The following is a 20,954-nucleotide window of genomic DNA, read 5'->3' on the forward strand; positions in this document are numbered from 1 at the left end:
GTTACCACTGTGCCAGTTCTGGACCTAAGAAGCCCAATAGCTTCCTCCGTCTGGGAAACCAGGTACCATGTAAAGAAGTTCAGCCTATCCTGCTAGAGAGAAGGCCATGTGGAGAGAAAGACCCCAAGGAGGAGAACCGTGGCACCCCGAGTAACAGCCAGGACAAAGGCCACAGACATGTGAGTGAGGCCACCTCCTACCTTCCAGCCACCAGGTGAATGCAGCCCCTTGAGTGAGCCCAGCAAACTTCACTGGAGCAGAGACCACTACCCATGATGAATTTCTGAACTATAGCATCACAATCAATAAAGTGGTGGTGGTTTTAAGCCACTAAATTTGGGGGTGATTGTTAGGCAGCAATAGATAATGAAGATCCGGCCTTCATGAGACAGAGTTCTTAGCCAGAGTCAGGGGTGGTATCTTCTATGTGTTTCTAGGCCTTCATTATATCCATTACAGTTAGGGATTCCCTTGTGGCTCAGGTGGCAAAGAATCCACCTGCAGTGTGGGAGACCTGGGTTCAATCCCTGGGTTGGGAAGATCCCCTGGAGAAGGGAAAGGCTGCCCACTCTGGTATTCTGGCCTGGAGAATTCCATGGACTGAACCGTCCATGGGGTCATAAAGAGTTGGACATGACTGAGCAACTTTCACTTTTCACTGTAGGCAAAAAGGAAATACCCAGTCAAGGTCTGATGAATGACTATTTTTTTGTTTGTTTTTTAAACAGCTTTATTGAGTTAAAAATTACATAAAGTTCGCACACATAAAATGTACAGTTTCAGGACTTCAAGTAACTATCACAGAATCCAATTTTAAAATCTTTTCATCACCCCTCCAAAAAGAAACCCCACACCCACTACAGTCACTTCCTATTTTCCACCAACCCCCAGCCCAGCCCTAGGCAACCACTGATCTACATTCTTTCTGTCTCCCTGGTTTTGCCTATTCTGGACATTTTGTATAAGTAGGATCATACACTATCTGGTCTTTTATGACTGCCTTCTTTCACTTTGCACTCTGATTTCCAGAGTTATCACATTATTAAACTCAAAAGTCCAGTGTTCACTAAAAAAAAATCACAAGGCATACTAAGGAACAGCAAAGTATGGTGCACTCAAAGGAATAAAATAAATCAATAGAAACTGTCCCTGAGAAAGACCTAAGGTCTGATATACTAGACAAAGACTTCAAAGTAACTGCCTTAAGGATGCCCAAAGGACTAAAGGGAGATATGGAAAAAGTCAAGAAAACAATGTGTGGACAAAATGGAAATATCAATAATGAGACAGAAAACTTAGAAAGAACCAAAAAGAAATTCTGGAGCTAAAAAGTATAATTGAAATTAAAAATTCATTAGAGAGATTCAAAGGAGATTTAAGCAGACAGAAGACTCAGTGAACTTGAACATAGGACAATGGACAGATTCTGATATCCTGGTTTGCAAAAAGGATCCCCTGAGGTAAGCTGTCATTGACTGAACATATTTCAGACAAGTTCTGATGATTTTCTATTAGTTTTCTATTGCTGCATAACAATATTACTGCACACATAGTGGCTTAAAGCAACACATGTTTATTACCTTATCATGTCTGTGGGTCAGTAATCCAAGGACAGCTTTTCTGGGCCATGCAGGGTCTTAGAATGCTGCAGTCAAGGTTGTGGCCAGGTTCTCATCTAGAGGCTTGACAGGGGAAGGATCTGCTTCTCTACCTGCCTGGTTGTTAGTACTATTCAGTTCCTTTGGGTTGTTTGACTGAGAGCCTCCTTTTTTGCTGACTGTCAGCTGGAGCTCAGCCCTTAGGCACTAGATGGTACTTACAGTTCTTTGCTGCATGGAGTTCTCCAATGGCCGCTTGCTTCCTCACAGCTCAAGAGGGAGAGACTCCAGCAAGATGAACCCTACAATCTTATGTAATGCAATCACATAATCTCATACATGTAATTACATATCTCCCATCACCTATGCATATATGAATGTTTGGAGGTCACATGTCCTGCCCACAAGTAAGAGAGGAGGATTACACAGGGCATGAACACTGGCAGAGACAGATCATAGAAGCCAGCTGTCAGTAGCCAGTTTACTTACCACAGGTGGCTACTTGTTACCATGGCTCTAGAACAACTGATCTTTTCCTAAGGTTATGGGTGTGAAGCAACTGGCATCTCCTGCACTGCTGCTGGGAATTCAGTGGTAAATAACTTTGGAAAATGGTTTGGCAGTCTTTTGAAAAGTTATAGACTTACCATATGACCCAGCCATTTCATTCCCAGATATTACCCAAGATTAATGAAAATAAACTCACATAAAGACTTGTATGTGAATGTTTATAGCAACTGTATTCATCATAACAGCCAAAAGGAAACAGCCAAAATGTCCATCAACAGGTGAGTGGATCAACAAAATAGATCTATCGATACAATGGTCTATATCTCAGCAGGAAAAAAAGGAACAGACTAGTGACACACACAACTAAGTGAATAACTCTCAAAATTGTTATGCTCAGAGAAAGAAGCCAAAAAAGTATTTCCTGTATGATTCCATTTATATAAAATTCTAGAAATCCAAACTAACCTATAGTGCTAGAAAGCAGATTTGTTGCTGGCTAGAGTGAGGGATAGATGGACTACAAAGGGGCACTTGGATACTTGTGGGAGTGATGAAAATGTTCTGTATCATTATAGTTGTAGTAATTCACAGGTGTACACATCCATCACACTCATCAAATTGTACATTACAAAAATATTTTGTGGGGCATGCTGTGTGGCCTGTGGGACCTTTGTTCACTGACCAGGGATCAACCTGCACCACCTGCATTGGAAGTTCAGAGTCTTAACCACTGAATCACCAGAGAAATCCCCAAATTGTACACTTCAAAAGAATGTAGTTATTTGAACATAAATTATACCTTAATAATGTTAAGAACAAGAATTAAATGAAAGAATCAGAGACATCTGAATATAGACACTTGGAAGATAAAGTAATGTTGATATTTAATATAGGTGATTTTAAACAAAATTTGCCAATGTACTGTTACCTCTCTCTGGTACATTGGCCTGAAAATAAACAGCTACATGAAACATTTCAGATATTAATTCTTTTCAAGGTGATCATCAGTTTGCTTTAATAGAACAAAGGGATCATTTATCATTGAAAATTACTAGAAAGGTTAAGCATTTTCCATACCTATTGGCTATCTCATTTACCCTTATAATTGTCTGTTTTGTGAACTTTGCCACTTTTTTCTGTTGGCTTTTCCCTCCTGGATCTTCTGTTTGTTTACTTGTCTCCTCAGCCTGGGAGTTTACTGCATCTCATTTTTCTATCCTCAGTCCAACAGTGTTTGGTGTTTCGTTCACGAAATGTTTGTTAAAATTGAATTGAATGATCTTAATTCTCAGAACGCTTGGGAGATTTAATTTTATTATTTCTATTTTACAGACGAGGAACACAAGATGCAAACGCTGAAGAATCTGCAGTCATGCAACTAACCGGCAGAATTGGGACTGTAATCCATCACACCTTTTGATTTTAAACCATAGGTTTACTGAAATTGTCCTCCATCCTCTTCGTTGATGTTTCACTGAGCCGCGTCTTCTTCAGGATATCAACTGAGTATTTTAAATTTAAGTGGGCAAAGCACAACCTCCGCTAGGCGCATGCGTCCCTTCCTTTTCCCACGGTAGGAAAAAAAGACACCTCCTTTCCTTCCGCTTTGCACATCTTTTGGCCCGGGCGACTCGCCATCGCCCGTGGGGAGGCGTTCAGTGGCCGAAGTGATGGCGACCGGGACCCCAGATTCGCAAGCCCGATTCGGTCAGTCCGTGAAGGGGCTTCTGACGGAGAAGGTGAACACCTGTGGTACTGACGTGATCGCTCTAACCAAGCAGGTTCTGAAGGGCTCCCGGAGCTCCGAGGTAAGCTAGGAGTGACCTCTCCGGGCCTAGCACCCTGGGAATCTCTTTTCTTCCTTGTCTGTGTGGAAGGAGGTGGGGTGGCCGCATTGCATCCTGGGAATTGTAGTCCGTGAACTAGCGGAGACGAGAGGAGAGCTCGTTCGCGGAGGGCGTGCTTTGCACTCGGGTGTGTCTCTGGACAGGACTAATGGTTCTACGAGCCGAGGAGGGAGCAGAGGGGAATGGGGTGGGGAAGAAACCAAAGGATAAGAATCGGTGCTTTAAAGCATACATTGCGCTAGGAGACGGATGAGATAGTGATTCTATCGAGTTCCTCATTTTTTTCCTCAGAGTTGTCTTTAGTGAAGATCTGTCCCTTTTGGCCCCCAAATTCCGCGTGGTTTTGCCCTCAACAGCCCAGATTCCTTTCAGACTTTATTTCTGCGCTGTCTTCCTTGCTGCACTGGGGGCTTTCTCTAGTTGGGACGAGTGAGGGGCCTCTCTCCTTTTGCTGTTCGCGGGCTTCTCTTTGCGGTAGCCTCTCCTGTTGCGGAGCGCAGGCTCTAGGGCGCGTGGGCTCAGCAGTTGTGGCGTGGGGGCCTAGTTGCCCTGCAGCATGTGGGATACTCTCCGACCAGGGATCCAACTGGCCTCCCCTGCATTGCAAGGCGGATTCTTAACCACTGGACCACCAGGGAAGCCCCCTTCAAGACTCTTCTATATCGTGTGTCCACAGATTCATTCTTTTCTGACTTGTCTTTCTGGTCACGTTTTTGGTTTTCTGTTAGCTTTCTCCTTTGCCATGATTTTCCTCTCATCATCCTCTGGCTAGTTCCATGAATGGGATTGTTTGATGGCTTTTCACACCAGCAAGCTTTATATGTGTACGCTTTCTCCTAAAAGAGACCTATCCATTGTACCTTGAGAATTCAACCAAGTGAAATGAAACTGTATGTCCACACAAAGACTGGTATGTGTTCATAGACATTTATCCAAAATAGCACCGAATTGGAAGCAATCCAAATGCCCATATGGCAGGTGATTGGGCCAACAAAATAGGTCTAATGACCCAGCTTGTCAACTTCTAGGTTTTTACCCAGGAGAAAGGAAAACATGTCCATCGTTTTGTTAGAGACCAGCCACGCACATGGTGTATCATGTAAGAAGTCCAGGTTTGGATTCTTTAAAATGGAAGATATCTTAAATATGCTTGCAGAATAATTTGGGGACAGAGTCTTTAGGTTTCTATAATTTCTCCTGTAGACCATTGTCTTGCTCATAATTCATCCAATAGCAGTGTATCTTAGCTACTCATTTTCAACAAGTATATTTGATTTTATAGTAATAGCAACTCTTTCTCCCCCACTCTTCTTTTCCTCATATTTCATCATTATTCCATTAAGTTATATAGTTCCTTTAGCAAGCATGATATGTCTGCAAGTCTTCACCTTCATATATGAATGTTCAAAGTATTAGTTTAGGGTCTGGTACAATTATCTTTACAAAATTAGCTTTTACCTTATGTCCTTAGTTTCTATTGATAGTGACTATAAGAAACAACTGTATAAAAAATGTGTTTACCATAACACTATTGTTGAAGTAATTGATCTGGTGATCCCAGATAGGCTTTGTATGAAGTTCCACATGGTATACTCATTTTAGGATCCAGAGGGCTTCCCAGGTGATTCGGTGGTAAAGAATCCGCCTGCTAGTGCAGGAACTGTGAGTTCGATCCTTTGGGTTAGGAAGATCCCCTGGAGAAGAAAAAGGCAGCCCACTCCAATATTCTTACCTGGAAAAGCCCATGGACCGAGGAGCCTGACAGGCTATAGTCCACAGGATCGCAAAGAGCCAGACACAACTGAGCACACCCTCAGGCATCAGAGGAAAATCTACCTGTTTTAAAGAATTGTTGTGTCGCCTTTCACCAAATAAGAATTATGAAACTTACTGTGCTTCATGTTTTACCTTGGTAAATTACCAAGTTTTTACTAAAACTACCACAGTCAGTTTTAGTGGTAGACATATCTACTTCTCCTTTTCATGATTTTTTTAGATTCTTTTTCTGTTATTTTTTTTTAATGTGTGTATTTTATGTAGCTTAATTCATAAATCTTCATAATCACTGATAAAGGAAGTGCTTTTCTTACAGAGAGGAGTTTCACTTGTCCAAGTTCATGCAGTAGCTGGGAAGAGGTAGTACTAGGATTCAAACCTAGGCAGACTGGTTCTAAACCCACACTCTTGGATGCCACTTCTCGTGGCCCCTAGCTGGATTAAGTGGTCAAAAAGCCACAGTACCACTGTTGACTGCCCTGAAGTGGCTTGCTGCTTCCAGTTCCAGCCCCTCATGTATTTTTCGCAAGAGTTTCTTCTGTAGTAGATTTAGATAGGGTGCTCAGTAAGTGGTATGGATTGAGTTAAGCTGAAACCAGTCCAGTTTTCTGGGACAGAGTTGATACACTTCTCAAGCCGGAACTTTGTCTTTATTTTAAATATTGGTTAATATTTTATTTATTTTTAAATTGCAATATACATCAGTTCAGTTCAGTTCAGTCGCTCAGTCCTGTCCGACTCTTTGCGACCCCATGAGTCGCAGCACGCCAGGCCTCCCTGTCCATCACCAACTCCTGGAGTTCACTCAGACTCACGTCCATTGAGTCAGTGATGCCATCCAGCCATCTCATCCTCTGTCGTCCCCTTCTCCTCTTGCCCCCAAACCCTCCCAGCATCAGAGTCTTTTCCAATGAGTCAACTCTTTGCATGAGGTGGCCAAAGTACTGGAGTTTCAGCTTTAGCATCATTCCTTCCAAAGATATCCCAGGGCTGATCTCCTTCAGAATGGACTGGTTGGATCTCCTTGCAGTCCAAGGGACTCTCAAGAGTCTTCTCCAACACCACAGTTCAAAAGCATCAATTCTTCGGCGCTCAGCCTTCTTCACAGTCCAACTCTCACATCCATACATGACCACTGGAAAAACCACAGCCTTGACTAGACGGACCTTTGTTGGCAAAGTAATGTCTCTGCTTTTGAATATGCTATCTAGGTTGGTCATAACTTTCCTTCCAAGGGGTAAGCATCTTTTAATTTCATGGCTATAGTCACCATCTGCAATGATTTTGGAGCCCAGAAAAATAAAGTCTGACACTGTTTCCACTGTTTCCCCATCTATTTCCCATGAAGTGATGGGACCGGATGCCATGATCTTCGTTTTCTGAATGTTGAGCTTTAGGCCAAGTTTTTCACTCTCCACTTTCACTTTCATCAAGAGGCTTTTTAGTTCCTCTTCACTTTCTGCCATAAGGGTGGTGTCATCTGCACATCTGAGGTTATTGATATTTCTCCTGGCAATCTTGATTCCAGCTTGTGTTTCTTCCAGCCCAGCGTTTCTCATGATGTACTCTGCATAAAAGTTAAATAAGCAGGGTGACAATATACAGGCTTGACGTACTCCTTTTCCTATTTGGAACCAGTCTGTTGTTCCATGTCCAGTTCTAACTGTTGCTTCCTGACCTGCATACAGATTTCTCAAGAGGCAGATCAGGTGGTCTGGTGTTCCCATCTCTTTCAGAATTTTCCACAGTTTCTTATGATCCACACAGTCAAAGGCTTTGGCATAGTCAATAAAGCAGAAATAGATGCTTTTCTGGAACTCTCTTGCTTTTTCCGTGATCCAGCGGATGTTGGCAATTTGATCTCTGGTTCCTCTGCCTTTTCTAAAACCAGCTTGAACATCTGGAAGTTCACAGTTCACATATTGCTGAAGCCTGGCATGGAGAATTTTGAGCATTACTTTACGAGTGTGTGAGATGAGTGCAATTGTGCGGTAGTTTGAGCATTCTTTGGTATTGCCTTTCTTTGGGATTGGAATGAAAACTGACCTTTTCCAGTCCTGTGGCCACTGCTGAGTTTTCCAAATGTGCTGGCATATTGAGTGCAGCACTTTCACAGCATCATCTTTCAGGATTTGAAATAGCTCAACTGGAATTCCATCACCTCCACTAGCTTTGTTCATAGTGATGCTTTCCAAAGCCCACTTGACTTCACATTCCAGGATGCCAGGCTCTAGGTGAGTGATCATACCATCGTGATTATCTGGGTCGTGAAGATCTTTTTTGTACAGTTCTTCTGTGTATTCTTGCCATCTCTTCTTAATATCTTCTGCTTCTATTAGGTCCATACCATTTCTGTCCTTTATCGAGCCCATTTTTGCATGAAATGTTCCTTTGGTATCTGTGATTTTCTTGAAGAGATCCCTAGTCTTTCCCATTCTGTTGTTTTCCTCTATTTCTTTGCATTGATCGCTGAAGAAGGCTTTCTTGTTTCTTCTTGCTATTCTTTGGAACTCTGCATTCAGATGTTTATATCTTTCCTTTTCTCCTTTGCCTTTCGCTTCTCTTCTTTTCACAGCTATTTGTAAGGCCTCCCCAGACAGCCATTTTGCTTTTTTGCATTTCTTTTCCATGGGGATGGTCTTGATCCCTGTCTCCTGTACAATGTCACGAACCTCATTCTGTAGTAAGACAGTATGTGTTGCAAGAGGGCATCAGAGGGCAAACACACTGAAACCTTACCCACAGAAAACTAGTCAGTCTAATCACACTAGGACCACAGCCTTGTCTAACTCAATGAAACTAAGCCATGCCCTTGGGGCAACCCATGATGGGCAGGTCATGGTGGAGAGATCTGACGGAATGTGGTCCACTGGAGAAGGGAATGGCAAACCACTTCACTATTCTTGCCTTGAGAACCCCATGAATAGTATGAAAAGACAAAATGGTAGGATACTGAAAGAAACTCCTCAGGTCAGTAGGTGCCCAATATGCTACTGGAGATCAGTGGAGAAATAACTCCAGAAAGAATGAAGGGATGGAGCCAAAGCAAAAAGAATATCCAGCTGTGGATGTGACTGGTGATAGAAGCAAGGTCTGATGCTGTAAAGAGCAATACTGCATAGGAACCTGGAATGTCAGGTCCATGAATCAAGGCAAATTGGAAGTGGTCAAACGAGATGGCAAGAGTGAATGTCGACATTCTAGGAATCAGCGAACTGACATGGACTGGAATGGATGAATTTAACTCAGATGACCATTATATCTACTCCTGCGGGCAGGAATCCCTCGGAAGAAATGGAGCAGCCATCATGGTCAACAAAAGAGTCTGAAATGCAGTACTTGGATGCAATCTCAAAAACAACAGAATGATCTCTGTTCATTTCCAAGGCAAACCATTCAATATCACTGTAATCCAAGTCTATGCCCCAACCAGTAACGCTGAAGAAGCTGAAGTTGAACGGTTCTGTGAAGACCTACAAGACCTTTTAGAACTAACACCCAAAAAAGATGTCCTTTTCATTATAGGTGACTGGAATGCAAAAGTAGAAAGTCAAGAAAACCTGGAGTAACACGCAAATTTGGCCTTGAAATACGAAATGAAGCAGGGCAAAGACTAATAGAGTTTTGCCAAGAAAATGCACTGGTCATAACAAACACCCTCTTCCAACAACACAAGAGAAGACTCTACACATGGACATAACCAGATGGTCAACACCGAAATCAGATTGATTATATTCTTTGCAGCCAAAGATGGAGAAGCTCTATACAGTCAGCAAACACAAGACCAGGAGCTGACTGTGGCTCAGACCGTGAACTCCTTATTGCCAAATTCAGACTTAAATTGAAGAAAGTAGGGAAACCACTAGACCATTCAGGTATGACCTAATCAAATCCCTTATGATTATACGTTGGAAGTTTTATACATAGTAGTGTATATATGCCAATCCCAGTCTCCCAGTTCATCCCATCTCCACCTTCCTCCCTTGGTGTCTTCATCTGTGTCTCTATTTGCTGAAATGGCAACCCACTCCAGTACTCTTGCCTGGAGAATCCCAGGGACATAGGAGCCTGTTGGGTGCCGTCTACGGGGTCGCACAGAGTTGGACACGACTGACGCGACTTAGCAGCAGCAGCAGCAGCAGCAGACTGACTGGGCTTCCCAGGTGGTGCCAGTTGTAAAGAACCTGCCTGCCAATGCAGGAGACGTAATGAAAGACATAAGGAGGGCTCGATCCCCGGGCTGAGAAGATCCCCTGGAGGAGGGCATGGCACCCCACTCCAGGAGTCTTGACTGGAGAATCCCACGGACAGAGGAGCCTGGCAGGCTATAGTCCACAGGGTCTCAAAGAGTTGGACACGACTGAAGCGACTTAGCACACACGCATGCATGCACGCATACCAACTGAGTCTTTTTACTAGATCTCCTACATGACACTTATCATGTACCATATTGCATTTTTCTATAGTTACTTAGGACTTCCCTCGTAGCTCAGTTGGTCAAGAATCCGCCTACAATAAAGGAGACCCGTGTTCAATTCCTGGGTTTGGAATATCCCCTGGAGAAAGAAATGGCAACCCACTCCAGTATTCTTGCCTGGGAAATCCCATGGACAGAGGAGCCTGGCGGGCTACCGTACCTGGACTTGCAAGAGTCAGATACAACTTAGTGACTAAACCACCAACATAGTTACTTATGCATATTTTTGCCATTTTCTTTACTAGGCCCTGAGGTTATGGGAGTATTACTGATGTTCAGTCCTTCTTAGCCCACAGATCATTGCTTCCCTCTTCATCAGTCTCAACAAAGCTGTTTTGTGTGACTATAAGACAAACTGGTGTTGCGATAAGTATGAGCAAGCCTGGGGGAAAATTCATAGAAATGTACAAAGATTCTATACTCAGATCGTTTTACAGGTGAGTTTCAGATGTTGTTCCACTTTAAAGAAACCGAAACTGGAGATCTTAGGTAATATGTTATGTGTGTGGCTGGTTTCTGTAAGCAAAAAATGCAGCAATGTCAATGATTATGTCTGTCATCATAGAAAAGGCCCTGGACCTGCATGCCCACAGCCCCGGCATTCCAGGCCATTTTAAGTCCCATCAGGTCTATCTTCTGAATAACTCTCAAGCCCCTCACCCTGCCGTTTTAAATTGTTACTTCTGTGGTTCGAGTTACTCTTACTACTTTTCTAGAATACTGCTATGTTCTCCTAACCAGTCTCTCTACCTTCAGGCCTGCTCCCCCCCATCGCGCCCCCCCCCCCCCATCTAATCCATCTTGTTCACCACATGCTAAAACAGTCAATCTAATCATGTCACTTTTTTGTAGTATTATACTTCTGAATTCTAAGCACCAGCCTTTAGGTCTTAGCTTAGAAGTCACTTCTTTGGACTTCCCTGGTGGCCTAGTGATAAAGAATCCACCTGCCAATGCAGGAGACATGGGTTCGATCCCTTGTCCAGGAAGATCCCATATGCCATGGAGCAACAAAGCCTGTGGCTACAACTATTGAGCCTGAGCTCTAGAGCCTGGGAGATGCAGCTACTGAAGACTGCATGCCTAGAGCCTGTGCTCTGCAACAGGAGAAGCCACCACAATGAGAAGCCCACGCACCGCAACTAGAGAGCAGCCCCTGCTCGCTGCAACTAGAGAAAGCCACATGTAGCAACGAAGATCCAGCACAGCCAAGAATAATAAATAAATAATGAAATCAGGAATTAAAAAAAAAAAGTCACTTCTTTTTGGAAGCCTTCCCTGAGTGCCTACCCTGTAATGGGTTATTCACCACTGCCCCCAAGCTCCCCTGGCATCTAGTGCGTCCCCCTCAGCACCTACCATCAGGTACCATAGGACCTTTGTCCTCTCTAATTCCAGCCTGTGAGCCCTGAAAGGATGGGGGCTGTGTCTCTTACTGGCTTATAAGCACTTAATAAATATTTGTTGAATGAATGAGGAAGATACTATTAGAATGTTCAATTTGTTGGTCACCATCCCTCAGAATCTTCAATTTGTTGGTCACCATCTCTCGTCTGTAGGAGTTTGGAGTTTGCCATTTAAAAGTGGCCACAGGGAGGAAACAGGAACTCTCCTACTTGGTGGGAATGCAAAATGGTATAATCTTAATAGGGAGGGTGATTTGGCAATATGTAGTTCTTGCCTGGAGAATCCCAGGGACAGGGGAGCCTGGTGGGCTGCCGTCTATGGGGTCGCACAGAGTCAGACACGACTGAAGTGACTTAGCAGCAGCAGCAGCAAAATTAAAAACCTCTGATCCAGCAATCAGAATCAAGATTCTGAGTCTATCCAGAGATGCCGGCAAAAAGATACAAAAAGATATGTAAGGTATTTTTTTAGCACTACTTATTAATATGATAGCAAAAGACTGGAAACAGCCCCAAAGTCTTCAGTAGAAGACTGGTTAAATAATCTTATGAGACATCTCTACAGTGGAGTGCTCGGCAGCCCTAAAAGAACAGGTGGAGATTCAATATTTATTGTTGTAGGTCTATCTCAGTATATATTATCGAGTGGACATGGCATGATGTGGAAGAGTGCATATGGTAGGGTACATTTTATGTAAGATGGGCAAAATATATACACATGTCCATTGTTTTATAAAGGAACAATGGAAAGATAAACCAAAAACTAACTTTAAAAATATGTATGCATAGAGGAGTGATACCAGGAGAGGAAGAGGCTGGATAGAAGGTCTTATTTTACTGTTTTGCCTCTAGAAGCACGTAAGATTTTACTAACTTTTGAAGTTAAAAAGAAAAATAAAAGTTGCTATAGGGAGAGAAGTCAGGAGGCTGGATCAGTGCTGGTTTCTTGTTAATTGGAAGTCATCTGACCCAGGGGAACAGGGAAGATTGGTAGACACACGTAACAGGAGCTCCCTTTCATGGCTGGACTTCCTGTCTGCCGTGAACAGGGTGCCTCAGGAAGCAGAACACTTCTGTTGATCTCTTCTTGCTGCTCAGTGCAGAGTCAGATCTGCTGACCACAGGCCACCCAGCTGAAACAGAGCTCACTCAGCCTCTCTCTCTCTCTTTCTCTCTCTCCGCCACAGGGCCCAGCTATCAGTGAATTCATTAAATTCTGCTGCCACCTTCCTCCATTCTTTTCTCTTCCCCAGCTCCATCTGACCATTCTTCACATGGTACTTTCCCACTGGTGAATCCCAAACGTCCTCCCACGTCTTTCCCCAGCGCCCTCCTCCCCTACCCACCCCCTACATCTGTGTTTCTCGTTCCATTTCTGAACAGCTACATCCCTTTGTCCTTTAAAGCCCTATCCTAACTCTTGCCCTCTCCCTCCCCCCAAACAACTCCAAATCTCAAATTTGCCTTAGAGAGTCAGAAGTTAGGTTCTCATTGGGCTTGTGGAGCCAAAGTTTGTTTTCGCAGACTTTTCCTCTTGGCGCTTGATGAGTAAGCTCAGCATTCTGGAGGACTTGATTTCTCAGGCAGTGGCCTTTGGAACAGATGTCGAGCCCATGCCAGCACTGCCATAGTGACAATGAAATGGATTTTCAACATGAACAAATGGGAAATTATCCTCCTTTACATTCGGAGGGTTTGTATTTGTATGGAGTGGCAGAGTAGGGGGAGGAGAGAGGGCCCTGGGAGAACAGCTGCAGAGAGAAGATTACAGGAAGTTTGGAAATTTTGATTATTACCATTTTATTTTTGTCTTCCAGCTGCTAGGTCAGGCAGCTCGAAACATGGTACTCCAGGAAGATGCCATTTTACACTCAGAAGATGTAAGAAACAATTTCTGTTACGATTTGAGTTTTATATGCACAGTTTATGTGGCTTCTGGGAAGTGGAGTGCTCTATTTCTCTCTCTCTCTCTTTTTAATGCAGAGTTTAAGAAAAATGGCAATAATAACAACTCATCTTCAGTACCAGTGAGTATGCGCTCTCCAGTGCCTGCTGCACTCGCTACAGTCGCTCTCTGCAGGCTGCTGCTTGTGGCCTTTGTGCTTTTGCTTATTTTCCTGAAGGCGGGAACCAGGAGCAAAGTGTCAGGAGGGTGGTGGGAGTGGGTGGGGAGGGGGTTAGTCAAGGATTGTTCCCTCTGGAATAGATGCCTGAGACTGCAGAAGAAGTTGGTGTACAGGGTGCGGTCAGAGTGGCAATCACCTTTGTGAACCTCGCTCATATTTTGGGAGCTTCTTAGAGGGAGAGACTGCAAACCCCATAAGGCCAGGGCCCATCCAGGACCGCACACATGCATAGCCCTTGGCACTTGGTGGACACTTAAGTGGTATTTGCCAACTGTCTGTGCCTGAGGGCTTTCCCAGAGTGGCTGCACCTTCCCTGGGGAATGGAGTACATCAGTGACCTTTGTCTTACATTCCCACGTGCGTGCTAAGTCGCTTCAATTGTGTCACCTTAATGTATCTGACTCTTTGCAATGCTATGGACTATAGCCCTCCAGGCTCCTCCGTCCATGGGATTCTCCAGGCAAGAATACTGGAATAGATTGGCATGAGCCCTAACTACTATAAATCATCCAGCAGACTCTGAAATATAGAGACTCCCTTCTCCATTATAGTTTTGGACAAAATTACAATTTAATTAACTTTTCATCTTACTTCATTTTGCTTTTTATTTTATGCAGTTGATATTACACTTAGGTACCTATTGGAAAAATCTGACTGGGAATTTAACTCTTGATAGTTAAATAGCTAAAACATTCATTTTGGGGGTATGTACCTATCAGGTATGTGACCCCTCAGCTCCACGTACCCAAACTGAATTTGAGCCATCCTTATAGTCGGTCGGACCACGTCGCTCACTCTGATAGAGTATTATTACATCTTTAGGTGTAAAATCCATCTTTTCAGCAACTCTGTGCTCAGATAGTGAAGAGAGATTCAATAGCACAATCTTAGGATAGGATGGACAGAAATAGAAAATGTGACAAGCTGGAAATTTGTCCTTCCTATGTATATATCTGATCATAGATAACTTCTTCTAGGTTGCTACATTTTTTTATGTTTATTTTTCTCTTTCCTTCTCTGATTTAGGCAAGAAGCTATTCAGAAGAAGTAAGTAACCCCAATGGTAGAGGAGTAGGGGGCCAACTAACTGTAGCAAGCTGGGGGGAATTACACTGCTGGGCCTAGGATTAGTATAAAACTCTGGTTGACATAGACCCTTAAATTGATTTGTGTTCTAGGATAGCTCACTGAAAATATAAAGAATATTTCAGAGGCATGCAGTAAGTCAATTCACTTCTAGCACAGGTTTTCTAAAAGTTATAGGGTGTAGAGAACCAACCTTCAGGAGTAGACAACTTTTTACATTGGTAATATTTGTTAAGTAGAGTAAATGTGCTGTAGTCATTGAACAGACTTGTATGTTTGTATATGTGTATTTTTTTTAAGTGGACTAAATCAGTCGCTTGCAATATTGTTTATATAATAATTGGCTTTACAGATCTTTTCTTCGTATTTTAAACATGTCTGGTCCCCCCCGCCAGTGGACCAATATAAATTTTTGATTTAGCTTCAGCAGAACTATGCATATATATTTTGTGCAGATACTCTGTGCAAATCATTTGCACAATGAAATGTCTTTTTTTTTCCCACATCGGTTGATTTTTTTTTTCAGTATCTAGTTCTCCATTTTTCTAGGGAGAACATATGATATTGTACTTTCAGGGATAGTAAACTGTTACAAACAAAGAATGTAGAGAAATATACCCCTATCTCTGCACCCAGTCATGAATCTGACCCCATTAATAGCCCCCACATTTAAAGCCAAAAGAAAATATGATTGCATAGAGGGGTTGCTATGATGACAAGATGCCCATTGTAGATAAACTTTTTTCTCTATCCTAATTTACAGCGTTGAGCAGTCTTCAAATCTACAGGACCAGTTGAATCATCTATTGAAATAGAACGAGTTAGAAGAGGGCAAAAGCACTTCTTTGCCTGACCCTGAGGAGGAAGTGTCTTACATACCATGTGCTATGGGTTTGATTTTCCATTTTCTTCTCCAAAAGTTAAGTTAGAGAAGATCTGTGATGATGAACAGTTTTTCCTGAAAGGAAATTAGATGACTAAATTTTAGAAGCACTTCTTAAATCAAACCAACCCATGTTCTTAATGAATTTTTAAGTTGTTCTGTTAGTTTGATATTAAAACAAAATTAAAAGATGTCTTAGTTTTTCCCACAGAATTTTAATATGTCAAAAGCCATGTTGTCTAAATGTGTTTCTTAAGCAAATACTGAGCAGTGTTTTAAATTCAGACTTAGAGATTCTACTGTGAATTTATAAGAATGATTAATATTTTTTAAAGACTTTTTTTTCTTTTAATCAGACTTTCAGGAAATATTTTAATTTCATGGTCACAGAATGATGATTAGGTAATACCAGTTGTTTTCTTTTCTAGTAACTAAGAAGAGATACTTATTTTATTTGTTGGAGCAAATTCCTTCATGAAAATTAGGCAAATGGTATCATATCTGGCCAGCTGTAACCTCCTGCCTTGACCTTCATTCCTAGGGTTTCTTTGTTGTTGTGACTCTTGATTAAGTGGCCTTGGGTTCATTTTGTAATTTTGCTAGTCGTCAGCAAATTCACTTGTATGACATTACTGCCAAGTGAGAATGCAGCTAAATTACCAAGATTGAAGTATAAGCTTGTGCCATGTAGAAAACCTTATGTTTGTAGACATATACCCGTGTTCACTGAATTTATCTTATTAAATGTCATTGCCTTTGTTCTCAAGTCTGAATGTCTATGCTTTGTTTGAATTTAAAATGGGACTCTAACCTGGTTTAGCTCCATTCTTAATTCACTAAAGTATTGGGAGAAAGCTGACTTAAGAAAATCGTGTTTTTACTGAAAGAAGAAAAGCAAATGTGAGTCCAGTTTAATTCATATTCTCTATCATCAAGTTGAGTAATCATGTTAGATTATACATATATTCCTCATTTTATATATATGCACATTAACTTAAAGTAAAAAATAGGTATGAAGGGATTCACTTATGTATTCATTCTATAAACATTTATTACAATTATTAAATGTAAACAGGCTCAATTTACCTTAAAAAGAATGGTTGCAAACTTACATCAATTGTCATATTATGAGTAAAACATCTGAAATATTATCTGAGGATGTTACCATCAGTTTCTATTTAGCATTTCGCTGGAAGCCACACCTGGTGCAGAAATTAAAATTAAATGTAACTATTAGCAATGAAGAGACAAAATTGTTATCATATAGTAGAATTATCTTCTTAGAAAATCCAAGGACTGATTTTTTTTTAAAGTCACCAGTTTAGAAAACAAAGTTTAACCATCCAAATATACACAAAGCAAAGAAATATTTAAGATGAAAAAAATTAATGTATGCTGGAACAAATATTAAAGAATCAGTAATTGCTTAGGCTTCCCAGGTGGCTCAAGTGGTAAAGAATCTGCCTGCCAATGCAGGAGACGCAGGTTGGATCCCTGGAGGGGGAAGATCGCCTGGTTGAGGAAATGCTTATTCCCATATTCTTGCCTGGAAAATCCCATGGACAGAGGAGGCAGGCAGGTTATAGTCCATGGGGTCTCAAAGAGCAGGACACAACTTAGCGACTCAACACATACACACTATTGTTTATGTTGTATCTGATAAAATAAATTTTACAACTTAATTTTCACAATTAAAATGAAAGATGAAATTTACATTAAATAATGAAACCCTAGTTTGTTGTTGTTCAGTCAGTCATGTTGGACTCTTTGTGACCCCATGGACTGCAGTATGCCCGGCTTCCCTGTCCTTTACCATCTCCCAGAGCTTGCTCAAACTCATGTCCATTGAGTCAGTGATGCCATCCAACCATCTCCTACTCAGTCATCCCCTTCTCCTCCTGCCTTCAATCTTTCTCAGCATGAGTCTTTTCTAATGAATCAGTTCTTTGCATCAGGTGGCCAAAGTATTGGAGCTTCAGCATCAATCCTTCTAGTGAATATTCAGGATTGATTTCCTTTAGGATTGACTGGTTTGATCTCCTTGCAGTCCAAGGCACTCTCAAGAGTCTTCTCCAACAAAGAACATAATGCCAAAATACATGAAAGAAAAGTAGACAATACGAGAATAGGCAGAAATGTATACATAATTTAATAGTTTGTTTCTTATAGAAATAGGTTATGTAGAATTAAATGGCGATCAAACATATGGAGACAAAAGATATTTCTTTAAAATAACATCTGGGTTATAGAGGATATGTTGGAGGATAATTTCAAAATAATGAAAATTCAAATTTTATGCAAGTGAATTTATGTGATGGCACCCAAGCAGTACTATAAGGGAAAAAAGTCATATTTTAAAGTCATACCGTTTACTTTACAATATTGTGATGGTTTTAAAAATAAATAAATAAATAAAGTCATACCGACTCAATGGACATGAATTTGAACAAACTCCAGGAGAAGGTGAAAGACAGGGAAGCCCTCTATATTAGGGATAAAGTAGAAATAAATGCCCCCCTTCCCCCCCCCACCCCCGCCAACCCAAGGGGTTTGTGGTTAGAATTTGGAAAGAGAGCAAAAGAAATCAAAGTAGAATAAGAAAACCAAGCATGTGTTACAAAAGTTTGAAAAATATATGAAACCATTAATTAGTTCTTATAGATTAAACTGGTAAAATGTTGGCTCAGTCATAAAAGTGTAAATTTGTAATTAAACAGGAGATATATAAATCAGTTAGATTTGAAAAGAATTATCAGTTTGATTCCGTATAGACCGAGGTATGGGTTTTCCAGTAGTCGTGTGTGGTTGTGAGAATTGGACCATAAAGAAGGCTGAGCACCAAAGAATTGATGCTTTCTAATTGTGGTGCTGGAGAAGACTCTTGAGACTCCCTTGGACTGCAAGGACATCTAACCAGTCAATCCTAAAGGAAATCAACCCTGAGCTGAAGCTCCAGTACTTTGGCCACCTGATGCAAAAAGCTGATTCATTGGAAAAGACCCTGATGCTGGGAATGACTGAGGGCAGGAGGAAAAGGAACAAAGAAGATGAGATGGTTGGATAGCCTCACCGACTCAATGGACATGAGTTGAGCAAACTCTGGGAGAAAGTGAAGGACGGGGAAGCCTGGTGCATTGCAGTCCATGGGGTTGCAAAGAGTCAGACACAACTTAGTGACTGAACAACAACAAATCAGTTTGATGCTGAAAATTTAATTATTAGTATCAAATGTCTGGTTCATTATAAAGACATAGTATCATAAAACCGACATTTAAAAAAGAGTATGTCCCATCTGGTTATGAGAGATAATCCATAACTTGTCAAAAATAACCAGTTAAAATATCATCTATTTGTAATGGCTATCCTGAGACTTTTCTAGAGTATCAAAGAACAAATCATTTCCATATGCTCCCAAAGTACAGAAAATGATAGCAAGATACCCAGTTCCTTTGCTGAAGTAAATGTAATTTTCATTAAAAAAAATAAATTGAGATAACATATAAGTATTTAGGAGATACTTATTTATGAATATAGAGGCAAAAATCCTAATAAAATCTCTGAAAAATCAAATAGAGAAATATTTAGAAGAGTTGCCAAAATAATTCCAGGATTACAAAGTTGATATAACAGCTGCAAAATACATTAGATTACCAGGAAACAATAAAAATTATACATCACTGTAATAAGCACCAAAAGGGGACTAGAAAAAATTCAACTTCTATTTCCAATTGAAACTTAAAAAAACTCTCTAAAAGTGTGTTTTAGAGGAAAGTATTATAGGACTCCAGAATATTATAGCTGTATGGGGCCTCACAAATGATTAAATTTTGGCCCCATGTTTAACAGATGAAAACACATAGGCAGGGAGATGAAGTGACTTATCCAAAGTCTCTGAGCTTGGTAGTCTTGACTGCTGGTCTAGCTTGCTATTATCTGTTACTTTTCTTTTAAATTGAGACAAGGGTATGTGTGTGCACTCAATAGTGGCTCTTTGTGGCTCCAGTGACTGTAGCCCCCCAGACTCCTTTGTCCATGGAATTTTCCAGCAAGAATACTGGAGTGGGTTGCCATTTCCTCCTCCAGGGGATCTTCTTGATCTGGGGATTGAACCCGTGTTTCTTGTATCTCCTGCACTGGCAGGCGGATTCTTTACCACTGCACCACTTGGGAAGCCCCAGAAACAAGGATGCTTCCTGTCATTTCTAGTATTTAGCATCATACAAAGGAAAGATTTTTGGAACTGAATTTTAACCCATTTACCCCTGCTGCTTCATCTCTGGCAGGTAAACAACCAGTTGGTATTTCTATTAATAGCTTCTGTTTAAATGCTTCTAATGTTTGGAGAATCTTTTACTTGGGGATGCTGGCCATTTGGGAAGCTCTACTTGAAAGGTGGCTCTGTGTATTGAACCAAAATCTGGCTTTCTGGACCATGCTGGAATTGTCAGACCAGTAACTTTAAGTTACACCTTTTAAAGGTTAGATGTGTGGAGTTCTACACAAGGCCATCCTTGGAGGTAAGGAAAGAAAACATGAAAATATCTGTGTACGTTTATGTTTTATTTTTAAAAGAGAAAATTAGGGACTTTCCTGGTGGTCCAGTGGTTAGGGCTCTGTGCTCCCAGTGTCGGAGGCCTGGGTTCGATCCCGGGTCAGGGAACTCGATCTCACATGTAGCAACTAAAAGGGTCCTGCACAGCACAAGAAGGACCCACGTGCTGCAACTGGGATCCAGCTCAGCCAAATAAATAAATAAATATTAAAAAAGAGAAAATTAGCTTTTGCTAGTATTTTAAATATGGCTTGATTTGAGAGCTGTACCTCAGTCTACCTAGCACGTGTACCATTCAGGAGGAGTGATGGTGGTAGTGGTGGTGGTGTAGTCACTAAGTCGTGTCCGACTCTTACAACCCCATGGACTATAGCCTGCCAGGCTCCTCTGTCCACGGCATTCTCTAGGTAAGAATACCGGGGTGGGTTGCCATTTCCTTCTCTAAGGAGTGATACTGAAAACAAAAAAATTCTGTGACTGAGGCCCTGACCAATCAGGATGAGTGACGTTCACAAGCCATCTGGTCCAAAACCAGCCCTGCAGACTAGATACTTCAGGGAAAACTGGGAATAGCCCGGTGTAAGTTGATGGTGGTTTGTTTAATTGTAGCATATCTGTGTGTGGTTAAGCGGATTTAAGGCTTATCAAATGGTTCTTGTGAATAACCGCAAATTGAAGATAATATAATAAAAC

The 20,954-nt window shown here is 41.5% G+C and overlaps 1 protein-coding gene across 1 annotated transcript; it reads left to right on the plus strand.

Moving 5' to 3' along the window:
• The first annotated feature begins 3,639 nt into the window (after positions 1-3,639).
• Positions 3,640-16,475, plus strand: BORCS7 (BLOC-1 related complex subunit 7). The gene is made up of 5 exons (XM_070780749.1): positions 3,640-3,916; positions 13,432-13,494; positions 13,598-13,641; positions 14,767-14,787; positions 15,590-16,475. The coding sequence occupies exons 1-5, from the start codon at positions 3,779-3,781 to the stop codon at positions 15,639-15,641; spliced, it is 318 nt and encodes a 105-aa protein (XP_070636850.1). The 5' UTR covers positions 3,640-3,778; the 3' UTR covers positions 15,642-16,475.
• Positions 16,476-20,954: the final 4,479 nt, after the last annotated feature.

Source organism: Bos indicus, chromosome 26 (assembly GCF_029378745.1).
Source record: "Bos indicus isolate NIAB-ARS_2022 breed Sahiwal x Tharparkar chromosome 26, NIAB-ARS_B.indTharparkar_mat_pri_1.0, whole genome shotgun sequence".
Taxonomy (NCBI): domain Eukaryota; kingdom Metazoa; phylum Chordata; class Mammalia; order Artiodactyla; family Bovidae; genus Bos; species Bos indicus.

Bases quoted from the DNA above. Each gene is read 5' to 3' on its own strand.
- BORCS7 (XM_070780749.1), top strand. From the start codon at position 3,779: ATGGCGACCGGGACCCCAGATTCGCAAGCCCGATTCGGTCAGTCCGTG. The intron at 3,917-13,431 runs GTAAGCTAGGAG...TTTGTCTTCCAG, and splicing joins AGGGCTCCCGGAGCTCCGAG to CTGCTAGGTCAGGCAGCTCG. The intron at 14,788-15,589 runs GTAAGTAACCCC...CCTAATTTACAG, and splicing joins CAAGAAGCTATTCAGAAGAA to CGTTGAGCAGTCTTCAAATC.